Below are 15,236 nucleotides of genomic sequence, written 5' to 3' on the forward strand. Positions count from 1 at the left end.
CTGGTTGAGTTGCGGCACCGACTCCTCTCCTCAACATCTTGTACAGAACCACAATCAAAACTACAAGGTTTATGGCTACAATAGTGAGAGCTGGAATCACAAATGCCAGCAGGGCCTTTGATTCTAACCAGTTCAGCCAGCATGCATTTCTTTTGGAAATATAATTTTGAGGTCCAGCTGTTGAGGCAACAGTGATGACCGCTATCAGCAAAGGTGCACCATAACTGACTATGAAGGCGATGACCATCATTTTGGCCCTTGACATTTGAGACAAGACCATAACTGTACGGTAAAAGAGCAACAGCGCTGACATTAAACTGTTGTTCATGCCAACTCTGTATATCATACCACCTATCTGGAAACCAGAGCTAGATTTATGTCTCTCATAACAATCCAAGAACTCAGTTTATCTTCATACAAACACACACAAAACACACTTGGCACTATCTCAGTTATCGACTGTAATGAAAATGACTTCAGAGAACTTCAGTTGCCTATTAATATTACTGAAATGTTTTTGCAGTGTCCATATTGTTGCTAGGTCAATTGCACAGTAGTGGAATACTGTTTTAAGCTAAACTAATATACAGGTCAAATTAAAAATTATTTCAATTCAAATCAATATTTCCTGTTCATGTTTTTGGTGGGCAGCCGTGTAATAAGCAGGATAATGTACATTCACATAACAGTCACATGACAGTCCAAATAAACCCTGCCAGGCTGATATGGTGTTGTCATATTTGTAATGTATGGTGGTTTAAAATAATGTTTATAATGCCAGATCTTTAGATTGAAAATCAAAGACTACAACGTTAAGTGGCTTTGCTTAAGCTTTTTGTAAATCAACAGAAGGAAACTCATACCTTGCTGTCTAAAAGCGTTCCGAACACCAAGATAAAGAATCCCTATTAAAGGAAGTGTTACAAGGTATGATTCAAAGTGATTCAAGTTTAATTAGAAACATGGACATTTATAATAAATCAGTGTGCAGCATTAGAGAAATGCAAAAAATGGGTATACACAAAATTTAACCTTACTATAAATTTGATATTAATGAGAAAGAAAGTGATACCTGCAGTGAATTGAGGAGTGCAAACACCACATGAATGCCTAAATCTTGTGACACCATGGTTCCAATGCCAAATCCCCATGTTAGACCAAAGATAGGAGTTAAAATGGCCACACATCTGGCAATGACCACCAGGGCATGTTTCTCATCTGGTTGAGTTGCGGCACCAACTCCTCTCCTCAACATCTTGTACAGAACCACAATCAAAACTACAAGGTTTATGGCTACAATAGTGAGAGCTGGAATCACAAATGCCAGCAGGGCCTTTGATTCTAACCAGTTCAGCCAGCATGCATTTCTTTTGGAAATATAATTTTGAGGTCCAGCTGTTGAGGCAACAGTGATGACCGCTATCAGCAAAGGTGCACCATAACTGACTATGAAGGCGATGACCATCATTTTGGCCCTTGACATTTGAGACAAGACCATAATTGTACGGTAAAAGAGCAACAGCGCTGACATTAATATCCAGAACAAAAGAGCCAAGTAAAAAAAGTGCATGAAGAAAACGGCTGGACTGCAGCGACCCACTGAGGTTGGCTGTTCTTGTTCTGCGATTGCAGCTCCAATGATAAAACAGATGTTTGCGATCAGCAGGGACACGGCAATGTTGACTATGGAGACATGTCGCATGTAGGATGTGTCATTTCTTGTCACTGATTTCCATACGATAGTCTCAATAATCAGGCATATAATCAAGCTGGCCATCGAAATAGCTACGCCAATGTAAGTTATATAGGCTAAGGCTTTGTGATAAATGGAAAACGGTGACATTAAGATTGAAAAGGAAGTTGTGTGGTTGCATTCACATGTAATCTTGCCAGTTTCATTCCCTTTACTTATATAGGGCTTTGCTTCGCATCCAGTGGAATCCCAATCGCTGAGACTGAAGTTCCAAAAGACACACTGAGGATTTCCCAAAGACTGTTCAGTAATGTCAAATGTAAAAGAAATGTTGTTAAGAGTTTCATTAACCTTAACAACAACCACATCTCCATTGATGCGCACATCTGATTTCCTGCTGTCATTAGTACCTTGAGAAGGTAGTACTTTGTCAAGAGTTGTGAAGATTATGATGGTTATGGTAGTCTCTTGAGGAACCTGTGGTACCACAATCTCTGTAGCCGAGTTTGGCAGTGCTGATGTTATATTGAATGAGTTTTTAATTGTAGTTCTATTCAGCTGAATGGATGTTTCATTAATCGCAAACTCATCTGTGAGACGGTCACTTATATCCTCAATAGCGCTCAGAAGTTTAATGCTGGTGTCTTCTGTGTTTTTGCCTTTGTTCAGTTTGTTCCATGTATTACTGACATTACCTGATACAATAATGTCCACTGTGTTTAGGAAACTCTGGAAATGTAATATAAAATTATGTTTTATATTATGAAGTTTAGCCCATAAAATGTGGAAATAATTGATATATAAGATATTTGTATAATCTAATAAGACACAAAGACACTAACAAAAGATATAAGATATTATATCCTAATATAAAAAATATGATCTGCCACATTTTAATAAAATAAAATCCTGATAGTAACATATATAATATAATATAATATAATATAATATAATATAATATAATATAATATAATAATGAAGAGAATGGCTATTGCACAACACAATTATGTAACTGAATCAACACAAGTTCTTATCTTAATTAGACATTATCTTCATTATCTAAATTCACTTCAATACAACAAGCATAAAATGTCTAAATATCACATAAAAGCTTAAATGTGAATATACATACCCCCATAACTGGATTATTGATGGAAGTAGCTTGTGACAAGTTGGCAATTTTAAAGAGTATGTCAACAATTGCTTGGACAGTAGCAGCAGACTGGGTTATATTAATATCATGCTTTGCTGTGGCAGAACTGAGGTCAGCCATAAACCCTGGAATCTCCTCCACACGCAAGAACTAAATTGCAAAGTACAAATATATAAATGATAGAAACCTTTAAAATGGCCAGATCATTGTAGATAATTACATGATTACCATCCAGAACAAAAGAGCCAAGTAAAAAAAGTGCATGAAGAAAACCGCTGGACTGCAGCGACCCACTGAGGTTGGCTGTTCTTGTTCTGCGATTGCAGCTCCAATGATAAAACAGATGTTTGTGATCAGCAGGGACACGGCAATGTTGACTATGGAGACATGTCGCATGTAGGATGTGTAATTTCTTGTCACTGACTTCCATACGATAGTCTCAATAATCAGGCATATAATCAAGCTGGCCATCGAAATAGCTACGCCAATGTAAGTTATAAAGTCTAAGGCCATGAGATGAATGGGATCAATGTGAAATGGTGACATTAGGATCGAAAAAGAGGTTGTGTGGTTGCATTCACATGTAATGTTGCCAGTGTTGTTCCGCTTTACTTCACATCCAGTGGAATCCCATGTGTTGAGACTAAAGTTCCAAAAGACACACTGAGAATTTCCCAAAGACTGATCAGTAATGTCAAACGCAAAAGATATGTTGTTAATTGTTTTGCTGTCAATCTTAACTACAACCACATCTCCATTGATGCGCACATCTGATTTCCTGCTGTCATCACATAAAAGCTTAAATGTGAATATACATACCCCCATAACTGGATTATTGATGGAAGTAGCTTGTGACAAGTTGGCAATTTTAAAGAGTATGTCAACAATTGCTTGGACAGTAGCAGCAGACTGGGTTATATTAATATCATGCTTTGCTGTGGCAGAACTGAGGTCAGCCATAAACCCTGGAATCTCCTCCACACGCAAGAACTAAATTGCAAAGTACAAATATATAAATGATAGAAACCTTTAAAATGGCCAGATCATTGTAGATAATTACATGATTACCTGAAGTTTGTTTTTAAGGTTGTCGATATCTTCAATTATGCAGTTGTCCTCTAATGGTTTCCAATCGCGTGATTCACATTTGTAAGTTAAGGTGCCTTTCAAACCTTTTCCACAGACTCCTGTCTTCACTTCATCTGTTTTTCCAACTCCAAGTTCTTCATTTCGACAGTCATAATCTGGAGAAGTATTTGATTGCAAGTCAGAAGGGAATTCAACAATTTCTCCACAATGTATATAGGGCTTTGCTTCGCATCCAGTGGAATCCCAATTGCTGAGACTGAAGTTCCAAAAGACACACTGAGGATTTCCCAAAGATTGATCAGTAATGTCAAAGGCAAAAGATATGTTGTTAAGAGTTTCATTAACCTTAACAACAACCACATCTCCATTGATGCGCACATCTGATTTCCTGCTGTCATTAGTGAGAAGTATTTGATTGCAAGTCAGAAGGGAATTCAACAATTTCTCCACAATTTCTCTCAGAATATAACATCACATTACACTTTATAAATGTTGGGACTTGAAAGTGCCCCTGCAAGCTACTTGTACAATATGCAGAAACATCAGAAATAACGGGTCAAATGACTAAACAATATGACCAGTACATTCAACACCAGATAATCAGGTGTGATACGATCCAAAGAAAAGTCTGCTAGACCGTAAAAATCATGAAATTGTACAGTAAAAAAGTAAACAGTATAAAGCACTTTGATGCTGCAAAGAATGAGAAACTGAAGGCTCACTTTCTGTGCTTGTCCTAACTGTGACGCTGCTATAGCTATAACTGAAATTCTGTAGTTGTGGCAGATCCTTGAGACGACATGTAAAGGTAAAGGTTTGATCTGAACAATTTCCCCTCGAAGTATTATAGTTTAATGTGATACTGTCAGATCCTGATTGTGTAAAAAGAGAAATGCATTTACACGAAAACATATTAATAACATGGATAATTTAATTGAAGGATTAAATAACAACTCATTAACGTATAAAACTGTACCAGTGATTTGTATGTACAACCTGAAATTTGTACTGTTCCATGACCCACTCAAGATTGTAGCCAACATCAACAGAACATTTCAGTTGAAAACTGCTGCCATCAAATGGAAAAACACGGTATTTATCACCCACGATAATACTGGGGCGTTGTTTAATAACAATGTTTTGCCACTGAATGTATGGTATTGTATTCCTTTGTATGATGCATGAATATTGACCTGCATGTTAGGGAAAAACCAATAAACAAATGTATTATTAATATAATTATTTATATAATAGTTTGTGTATGAGTGGATGTTCATGACATTAATGCTTTGTTTTTGATTGGTTAATTGGTTTCATAATTAAACTTAATGTTGATACAGCAGCAACATCTATGCCACAATTTGTATCCTAGTATACAATATTTAGTATAATCATATCCTATAGTATATCAGTGCAGTGCTAATATACTTAAATCAAACTATGGCACAGTTTTATAGCAGTCTACCTTTTAAAGGGGACATCGGATGTCCATTTTCCACAAGTTGGTATGATTATTTAGGGTCTTAATGAAATGTCTATAACATACTCTGGTTCAAATTCCTCAATGGTCGTATAAAACAACACCCTTTTTACCTTGTCAAAAACATGTCTGTTCACAGTAGTGATGCGCGGATGGCGGTTATATCCGCGGGCGCTGCGGATAATCCGCGGATCGGGTGGGTCGGGTAATAAAAAAATGCATTCTGATTATTTGCGGGTGGGTCGCGGGTGGATAAAACAAATCATTAATGATGCAAGTATTAACTACATTTTCTAAATTATGAACGTGTTTTAAATAGGCTACAGAAATTGAATAAACTGTAAATTAACATTAAAAGTTATTCAACAAAACATTATTTAGTCAAGAGCAGTAAGGGATTTTCTCTGTCTTTTGTTGTTTGATTAACATTAATAAAAGACGGCACAGCTTTATTAGGCTGCTGTCACAAGAGCTATTTCACGGATCCAATACTGACACTCATTAACTTAAGACAAAACCGACAGTAGCCTACTTTCTCAATTTGGTATTGGCAGTACGTGGATGTGACTGTGAGCGCACGCGCCTCTGGAGAGCGCGAGTACCGAATGGCTTAAAAAGACGTGAAAATAATACATTTTTGTGACGATGCAACAATGACCGATCAGGCTATTGACAATTCTGTCAACTGTCCCGAAACGCGAGCTAAAGTCTTCTATTGCAGCGTGCAGCAGCTCTAGATGCGTCGATGTGAAGCGAAAGTCAAAGAGAGAAGACGCGGTACAGCTGAATCACTTACGCTGTTTTCATCTGATGGTTTGTGTGGATTTATTTACTCATCTAACCTACACGCTATATTGAATAAAGGTTTTGCAGTAATTTCCCTCATTTTAAAGTCGAAAGCTGCGGGAATGAGTAATGCGATGTATGCGCAATCCCGCAACGAAATTCAGGATCTGATTAAACATAATTCTATTATACAGAGAATTGTGAAATAAATTTTCATGATTTTTTCAAAAACTTTTTGAGTTTATTTATTTTTACATAAACCTGGAAATTGCTGTTCAATGACTTTTCCAGGTTTTTAATGACAGTACGAACCCTAATGTGATGATCGGGTGCGGGTCAGGTGCGGTAATCTAAATCAGACAAAAATACAGGTGCGGGCGGTTGGCGGGTGGATAATTTATTTGAAGCTGCGGATTCGGGTGACGTTTTAGCTCATCCGCGCATCACTAGTTCACAGCAACCTGTTTCGGTGCATGTCACTTTAAATGATAATGAGCTACTGCTCAGTCCACCCCTCTCTTCCATTGTTTTTTTGTTTTTGTTTTTGTGTGTGTGTATTTGGTGGTGCATTACCATCAAAAACAAAACTACGTCCTCGGTGGCTCTGATGACGTCACACTACTCAGAAAATCAAAACAGCTTGATAATTGAGACTGTTTAGTTTTTTGGGGGATTAAAAAAAAAAAGAGTGAATGGACTTTTACCATTGTAGGGTGGTTGTTTCCACACACTGCTAAGACACATTTACATGCAAATGCCATGTAAAAGTGAATTTTGCATCCAATGTCCCATTTAAAACCAGACTCTAATAGCAATCAGGCACTTTGCCACAGGCAAAGACAAAATAAATCCATGTCACTCACCACTGTCAGTTTCACTAGCACTTTTCACAGTGAGAGTTCTGTTGTTGTTTGAAAGTAAGTATCTTGTGTTGTCTAGTGCAGGATCTTTGTTATCCACTGTCCATTTTATTTGTCCCTTTGCAAAGTCTGGCTGTATACAGTTCAGGTCCACCTTTTGCAGAGGATATAACTGATCTGTTGTGAAAACGGTTTGATCTGTAAATAGAAACCATACAACTCATATCACCCAACAACAAACAAAACTTAAACAATAAAATAATAAAATATGATGGAACTAAGAAATCTGAAGGGTTTTAGATTAGGCACTGACTACTCTTACCACTTTGAGCAAAAGCATCTTCAGTTAAAATTATTCCTTGTGCCCTTAGAGAGTCAGAAACCTGTGTGTTTGCTGCTCCAAAATCAAGGCTGTTGGATGTTGCATTTATTGTGTAGTCTGCTATAACACTACCAGGCCTATGGAGCGAAACACAAACCACACCAATGTGAAGACATTATTTACATTGTATTTGAAAAAAGCAGTAAATAATGGGAACTTTGTGTGAAAAAAGTGCTAATTTAAATGATAGATCATACCTGAAGCCAGAGACTTTTGTAGAACCAATATTGTAGCCAGTTAGCTTATTAGAATAACTTGCGTTAATCTGTAAAAAGCAAAAGTACCCAATGTATGCTTGAAAATGTTACAATAATAAAAATGAAATGAAGTTATTGTGATATGACATCACTATGTTATGTGCGTATATGGATCAAGCCTCTCTTCTACAAGGCTTTGCAAAGAGGTTGATATTGAAGGATACTATATTTGAACTGCTTCTGACTGTTAAATGGATGTTACAGAAAAATAAATACATATATTTATATAAAACATTATTAAAAACAAAAACATGTATGTTTTGTCTTTTTCAAAATTATGTTCAAGCTGTATTCAAAGTTGTATTTATAGTATTCACAAAAATCAGCTTTTTTTTTCATTAAATTTGAAACACAGAATACTCACTGTTGACTGAATTCGTCCAGATAAATCTTTGTAACTGTCGCTATTAGGCTCTGCAAGACTTAAGTCAAAAGTCTGAGCTATTTTTATCAGCATTCCAATGACTGTAAAACAAGTGTACATTTATGCACATTGTATCAACAGGCTTAAGCAACAATCATCAGTCCTTAAAACTATACTAATGCAAATTCAAATATATGGATAAGATCCAGTTAGAGAGGATGCATTAGATGAACACTGGTGCCCCCCAAGAAATTAACTCATTATTAGACAATAAATTAACAAAAAAGATTTCCTGTTATCATTTTTCGACATGCATTGCATAATTTTTGTAGCCCTACTAACACAAAATATCTTAATTCAGTCATATATTTTTGTGCAGTATTTAGATTTAGATTCACAGTATCTGTCAGTGCTGTTTTTGACACTGTTGAATAAAAAAAATATCAGTACAACAAAAATATGAATATTTTTTCCTTCATGAAATCAAACAGTTAATAGCAAAGGGTTTATACAGATCTATAAATTTGTTTTTCAAACATGCAAAACAATTCATTAATTTGATGTATTTTATGTATTGAATCTATTAATTTCCAGAATTAAAAAATGTAAAATCATCTGAGATTACTTATGACAAAATATGAATGCATTGTCACTGACAAAAAAATAGTTAGGGTTTAGTTGCACACAGACTCTTATTTTGACACTGCACATCATTTTCCTTGTGCACATTTCTGGTTTAGTTCCTGTTTTGTGTTTGTTGCTACGGTTTCTACAATGTCCCATTCAGTTCACCTGTGTCTTGTTAAGTTAGCTTGTTTGTTTGTGTATTGAGGGGATAGGAGTCATGGGGTCTGTTCTTTGTACGTGGATTACTCAGTTAGCAGGATTTATTGTTGGTGATTTGACATGATCGTTTGTTCCAATCCTGTTGTTGAACAGGATTGTTCATCGAAGCTCATCCCGGAATTGCTGTCATAGCAACAGGTCCTTAAACTCAAACCTGCTCGGGAGCAGGATTATTTCATGTCAACAGGATTAGATGGTATCATTTTAAGTGAAGGTGATACTGAAAATCTGTCCCAGCCACTGCGACATTCTTACAAGTGTACCTTATTAAACCAGGAAAAATTATTTTAAAAGATAATAATTTTCAAATTGTTTTGTAAATAATTAAAATGTTTTGTAATCTATAATAATAGACAAGGCCAATTTTACTCATTGAGAGACTTATGCATGAAGGAATAATTATTTCATAATTTTATTGCATTCAAATACACATTATGTACAGTTTGTCTGAGCTGTACATTAATTTGAATGCTGAGTTTTAATGCGGGTGGTTTTGATGTGTTGCAGGAGATGCAGGCCACTTCTCAAATCTCAAAATGCTTTCATGAAGCACAAATTGCAATCAATTTAAACACAGAAAGTTATGTCTTAAGATGGATCTTATGGTTTAAGACACTTTCATTAATGCTGTCACATATAACAAATCAGCTTCAAAATTAAATAAAGTACAATACTTTTGACATTGAAAAATGCAAATCCTGTACAAACACTAGAAATGGTAAAAAAAGTAACTGGGAATTTTAAAAAAAGGTTTCACATTTTATTTATCTATTAGATATTTTATGTCATTTTACTCGCTAGGCTGTGTCCTTAATCTTAATTATAGAATGTCATTAAGTTGCTGTCTTGCCGCCAGCCAATCGCTATATTGCTGATCATGGTTTTGAGTACCGATATATCTGCCCTTTCCAATTAACATGTCATCACGCAGTAATCTCAGACAATTTAATCCAGATATTTTAATCAAATCCACTAACTTTTTTGAAAAACCAAATTAGCCAGAGATCAGTTATCAGGATGAAAAGATCTAGCATCTGTCAAATCATCTCAGATGTATTAAGCAATGTACAAAGAACAGACCCATGGTTTGCTTGGGTTGTCTCTATATTGTCTCTTTGTGGCAATACCATGAACTTAAGTGTGCATTGAATCAATGGGTTTTAGGAACAGTTCTTATTACTAATACTAATCTTCAACATCTTCACATACAGTTGTTGTGCTGTATCTCAGATTTTGTTTTACTGGGCATACCTGTTGTTGTTGTGTTTGTTCCTGTTGGAGGTGTTGATGGTGTTGTTATTGGTGGTGGTACTGTTGGAACTGAAGAAGACTGACATGACTTTGAAACGAACTTTAAATTTGACATGAAAATTGACTGTATCCTTTTGAAAATTTGAAAAAGGGTGTTTAAAAAAATCTGAAAAACATAATTATGCAAATAAATGAATCGCACCTATGCATGGATTATTGCTATTAATACTTTCATTCATCTTTGTAGCGTTATATCCTTCCCAACAAGAGCATGAATAGTTTCCATTGTAGATGGAACAGTTAACATTCGGCCCACACACCAATGATGAGTTGAGACATTCATGAATATCTGAAATAAAACAAATAATAAAAACATGGTTGCTGATAAGATTAAAATGTCCAGTCTGACAGCATCAATAAAGCACATCAGCTTTGAATCATGACAAACAGAAAATGACTGTTCAGAAATTCACCTTTAACAAAAAGAAAAAAAAATCTTATTACATTATTATTGAAGTTCAGCGTAAACATATGTGAAGCTAGAACTCACTTGTCATGATCCCAGTTTTGTGTTTCCCCTGTCTTGTGTTTAAGGACTTTTAAGTTGAAGTGTTTTGTATTGCTATTGTTTCTGTGCTTACTTCCCGTTAGGGCTGGGCGATATGGCAAAAAAATTAAATCTTGATTTTTTTTCACGTTTGACCGATTCTCGATTTTTAACTAGTCAACTTGAAAATGTAACTACAACATGATTCAAGTAACTTTTTCTTTCTAGTTAAAGAAATTTCTATTTCAAGTGCACCACACTTGTCAACATGATGTAAATATTAAACAAATCACTTGTTAAATATCTTTGCAAAAAAGATGCATGAACTACAACTACATCTTGTACAAACTTGTCTTATACATATTATATGTTTAGACATAATACAAGCAAAATGCTTTAAAAAAATCTCAAAAGTCAAGGTAATTCAAATTCAAAACGACTGAAGGCAAAACACCAGTAGACATTAACTGTAAATGTTCTGTAAAAACAATGAACAGCAGCTTTCAGGCTGTCAACAAGATGCAAACATGTACTTTCAGACATACAGTATTAGTTCTTTACAGGTTTTATTCAATTGCGCTGCTTTTCCATTGTTTTTTCTATGTAAACATGTACGCGTTTGACCGTTGCGCATGCATGAAACGGCATTCTAAAAACACGGCGCTCAAGTTAAAAGAAGTTCAACTCAACTCCCATCTTCCTGCATTTTTTTTCCTATTCCACTGCCCGCGTCGCATCTTTGTCAACACAAAAGTGCATTCAGTGTAAATGGAATCTAGTGATATATTCTAATTATGGTCCTTCACAGAGCGCGTCACACATGAGCGGTTAATCACGTGCGACGACATGCGGTTGGATCATTCTTTTCTCTTTACTGTTAACACTGGCATACTGTTATAATGTCTAATTCTAATGTTTGGTAATATTTCTAGTTAAAATCGTGATTCCTCGATTTATAAAAAATCATGGCAAAACATTAAATTTGAATTAATCGATCAAATCTGAAAAATCGCCCAGCCCTACTTCCCGTTTGCCTTTGGTTCCACTGGTTCCTTGTTTGTTGCCCTAGTTACCCTTATTGGTTGCCATAGTAAATCATTAGCTCCCCTGCTTGTTATCCTTGTTACCTTGTGTATATATACCCCAGTGTTTGTCTTGTTCTTTGTCAGTTGTTGTCTCTCTGTAGATGCTCTTGCCTTAGTTCCCTAGTTTGCTCCAGCTCTGTTTCCTTGTGTACCTGTGTTTGTTTTATTTTATTTAACCTTGTCTGCACCTGGATCCACTTTGTATCGCCATTGTCTAACCCAGCATTACACCACTTCAACAGGTGTTATGTGTTATGTATTTTCTATATCCTTACTGTTGCATGGGTTACCGGTGTTGACTGATTGATTCCTATTGGTTCTAAACTGCCATTCGGCGGTGAAGCCACCGGAAGTGTTCGAGCGGCCATCTTACTATTCCTTACCTGCTGAGAGCATCATTGACTGACAGCCAAAACCTTGACCTAAAATCACCCCATTTGAAGTGTATCAGTCACACAGGACTTAATTTTAGTTTTTTTTTTTAGATTATTCACCTTCAGCGATGGCTACTGGATCATTGCTCTACCAGAGCAAAAAAGCAAAAAAAGCAAATTTTCGGCGTTGTTTCAAATGCTGCGCCATTACTGTCGCTCGTGCAGGGCCCCCATGCACGCCGCTGACGGTCACAGTGAGTGTGTTTCATGCTTGGGCACCGCCCACTCTGAAGCAGCACTCATTGAGATGGAATGTCCTCATTACGAGGATATGATTCTCGCCTCTCTGCGCTCGCGGAAAGCTTTCTTTTCAGAGAGCGACTCCGCCCCTCGCGCCCTCCCGCTTTCTTCCTCCCAGGAGCCTGTGAGGAAAAAGCAGCGGTGCAGAGGAACTCGGTGCTCGGTGACGAGTGAGCCCACGCCGGCTGAGCCCCCGCATGCCTCACTCTCTCCGCTCAGAGAGGCTTCTCCAGTCCACTTCTCCCTCCCAGACCAGTGTCCCTCAGCGGCTGCGGCTGCGAGCGATCTGGTCTCATTTGGAAATTCCCAACATTAAACAATTTAGGCTACTAATTACATGCTCAAGACGTTTGCATTGTAAGAATGTACAGTGAGACTTCAGATATAAAAACGCTGACTCGTTAGGTGTTTTCTCATTAAAATCGTACAATTTCCTATTAATTCAATAGAATGTATGAGAATACTTGGTAATGCCAATATGGAGGTGCAGTGGCCTCACTTTTATGACGTCATTAGCAATCCAGTTCTCTATTATAGAACAGTGGGGTGAACCAATGATTTAATGGGCCATTCATAAAGAGAGACATTTACTTAATTCCTGAATAAAACCGCAGTTTGAACAAATCGAATGAATTAATTAATTAATTATTGAATTAATGACATTTACTGCCACCTACCAGCAGTTTTAGTTTCTTATTTAGAGTATAATTTCATTAAAATAATTGTATATTAACATATTAATTAAAAATCAGAAAATAAAAATAAAATATCCATATTAATAAAAAACTAATCAAAGGGACAGTTCACCCAAAAATTAAAAATGGAAAAAAAAGAAAAGAAAAAAGAACATGGGGGAAAAAAAGAAACATTTCTTTCTGAAGCTACTTTTTGTAATATCTATTTCATCTATCCTTATGATTTGTGTGTCTGAATATACAATAACAGGCATGTGAGCAAAACTTCCAAGTTATACAAATATCTGAATATAGAATGTACCTGTACATGTGTTATTGATGCTGATGGGGAGATTTGAGTTTGTTGCAGTGAATCCATCCAGACATGAGCAATTAAAACTTCCCATTTCATTTGTGCAGTTGGCATTTGGACCACATACAGATGGACTAAACAGACATTCATTTATACCTGGAAAGTAAATAACACATTTTATAGTAATATCTCAACATTAAAATAATGTTCTAATTACAACAAAAAAAATGTAATTGGAAAAAAAGATGTTTTGATATCTGAAAAACATGATAAATTATTATCATGTTTTTATTATGCTATTAATAGTTTCATTCATCTTTGTAACGTTATATCCTTCCCAACACGAGCATGAATAGTTTCCATTGTAATTGGAACAGTTAGCATTCGGCCCACACACCAACGATGAGTTGAGACATTCATTAATATCTGAAATAAACCAAATGATAAAAACATGGCTGCTGATGAGATTAAAGGAGACATATTATGCCCCTTTTTACAATATGTAATACAAGTCTCTGGTGTCCCTAGAATGTGCCAGCCTAGTGGTGCTGGAGCGCCATCTATGGCTAAACCTGACGGAGATCAAGGATGCGGATAAGGTTCCCTTCCTCGACTCCTCTTCCCCTTCCTATGCCCCTTTTTATAATATGTAATATAATGTGTCCCTGGTGTACCTAGAATGTGTCTGTGACGTTTCAGCTCAAAATACTCCACAGATCATTTATTATATCATTTTGAAAATGCCTATTTTGAGTGGAAGCAGAAACACGCTGTTTTCTGTTTTCAGCCTACTCGTCTGCTGGACAAGCGGCCTCAGCGCTTCATTCTATGGCGGTCTTCCAGGCCAAGCTCCTCCGTTGCATGGACGAGTCCGGCCCAGACCCCGCGGCTTTTAAGGAGCTGCGCAGTGCGACCGACCTGGCTCTACGTGCCACCAAGATGACAGCACAGGCGATGAACGCTTTACCGCTGCACAGAAGTCGTCCCAAGCAATGTGACACTTCCTGCCAAAGTGCTCCAGCTCAACGGCTGCTTCTAGTCACCCCAAAAATGTGCCGACTCAGCACCCCGCAAAGCCTGCACCACCAATTGCTCCCACGGCTCCTAAGCCCGAGCCTCGCCAGCACTCCCGCTCGGCCAGACGCCAGTTTCCTAAACGCCAGGGCCCCCGACCCAAGATAGTGTTGTACCCTGCGCCTCAGGCGTCATGCTGATCTGCGGGACAGGAAGAGGAGGTGGCCAAATCTCGCTGCAGGCGGACCACCCCCCAAAACGCCTCTGCTATGCATCCAATCACCCCGTTCAGTTCCGGGTGCTGATGGCAGTGTTTGTGACCAAAAATACTGTTGTGAACATGGGGCCCGTTCTAATCGCGTCCACACAACCAACCGCTGTTATAGCGGGAAAAATAAAACACATTTTCAAAAAGAGAGCAAATTTCCTCTTCCACTCATTGCGAGCGTCAGGTTCCCCCTAGGCAGCCCACCGCTCGAGCCAATCCAGTCCCTTGCCACGCGGGTCGAGGCCTGGCAGGCCATCCCCGGAGTGTCAAGCTGGGTCATGGGGATAATAAAACGAGGTTATACACTCCAATTCGCTCGAAGACCCCCGCATTTCAGAGGTGTGGTCTCCACCTCGATTCAGAGCGAGGATGCACACGTTGATGAATTTGCTGGCAAAAGGAGCCGTAGAAACGGTTCCCCCAGCCGAGAGTGAGTCAGGCTTCTACAGCCGTTACTTCCTCGTCCCCAAGAAGGATGGCGGCCTCAGGTCCATTCTCGA

The 15,236-nt window shown here is 37.6% G+C and overlaps 1 protein-coding gene across 1 annotated transcript; it reads right to left on the reverse strand.

Moving 5' to 3' along the window:
• Positions 1-857: 857 nt before the first annotated feature.
• On the reverse strand, positions 858-12,489 carry LOC107732525 (adhesion G-protein coupled receptor F1-like). The gene is made up of 6 exons (XM_016543887.1): positions 12,454-12,489; positions 12,288-12,315; positions 3,915-4,090; positions 3,666-3,836; positions 1,073-2,422; positions 858-905 (listed from the first exon to the last, which is right to left on the reverse strand). The coding sequence occupies exons 1-6, from the start codon at positions 12,487-12,489 to the stop codon at positions 858-860; spliced, it is 1,809 nt and encodes a 602-aa protein (XP_016399373.1).
• Between the last annotated feature and the right edge of the window lie 2,747 nt (positions 12,490-15,236).

The sequence above is a fragment of the Sinocyclocheilus rhinocerous genome, unplaced genomic scaffold (genome assembly GCF_001515625.1).
Source record: "Sinocyclocheilus rhinocerous isolate Xijiao unplaced genomic scaffold, SAMN03320098_v1.1 scaffold640, whole genome shotgun sequence".
NCBI lineage: Eukaryota > Metazoa > Chordata > Actinopteri > Cypriniformes > Cyprinidae > Sinocyclocheilus > Sinocyclocheilus rhinocerous.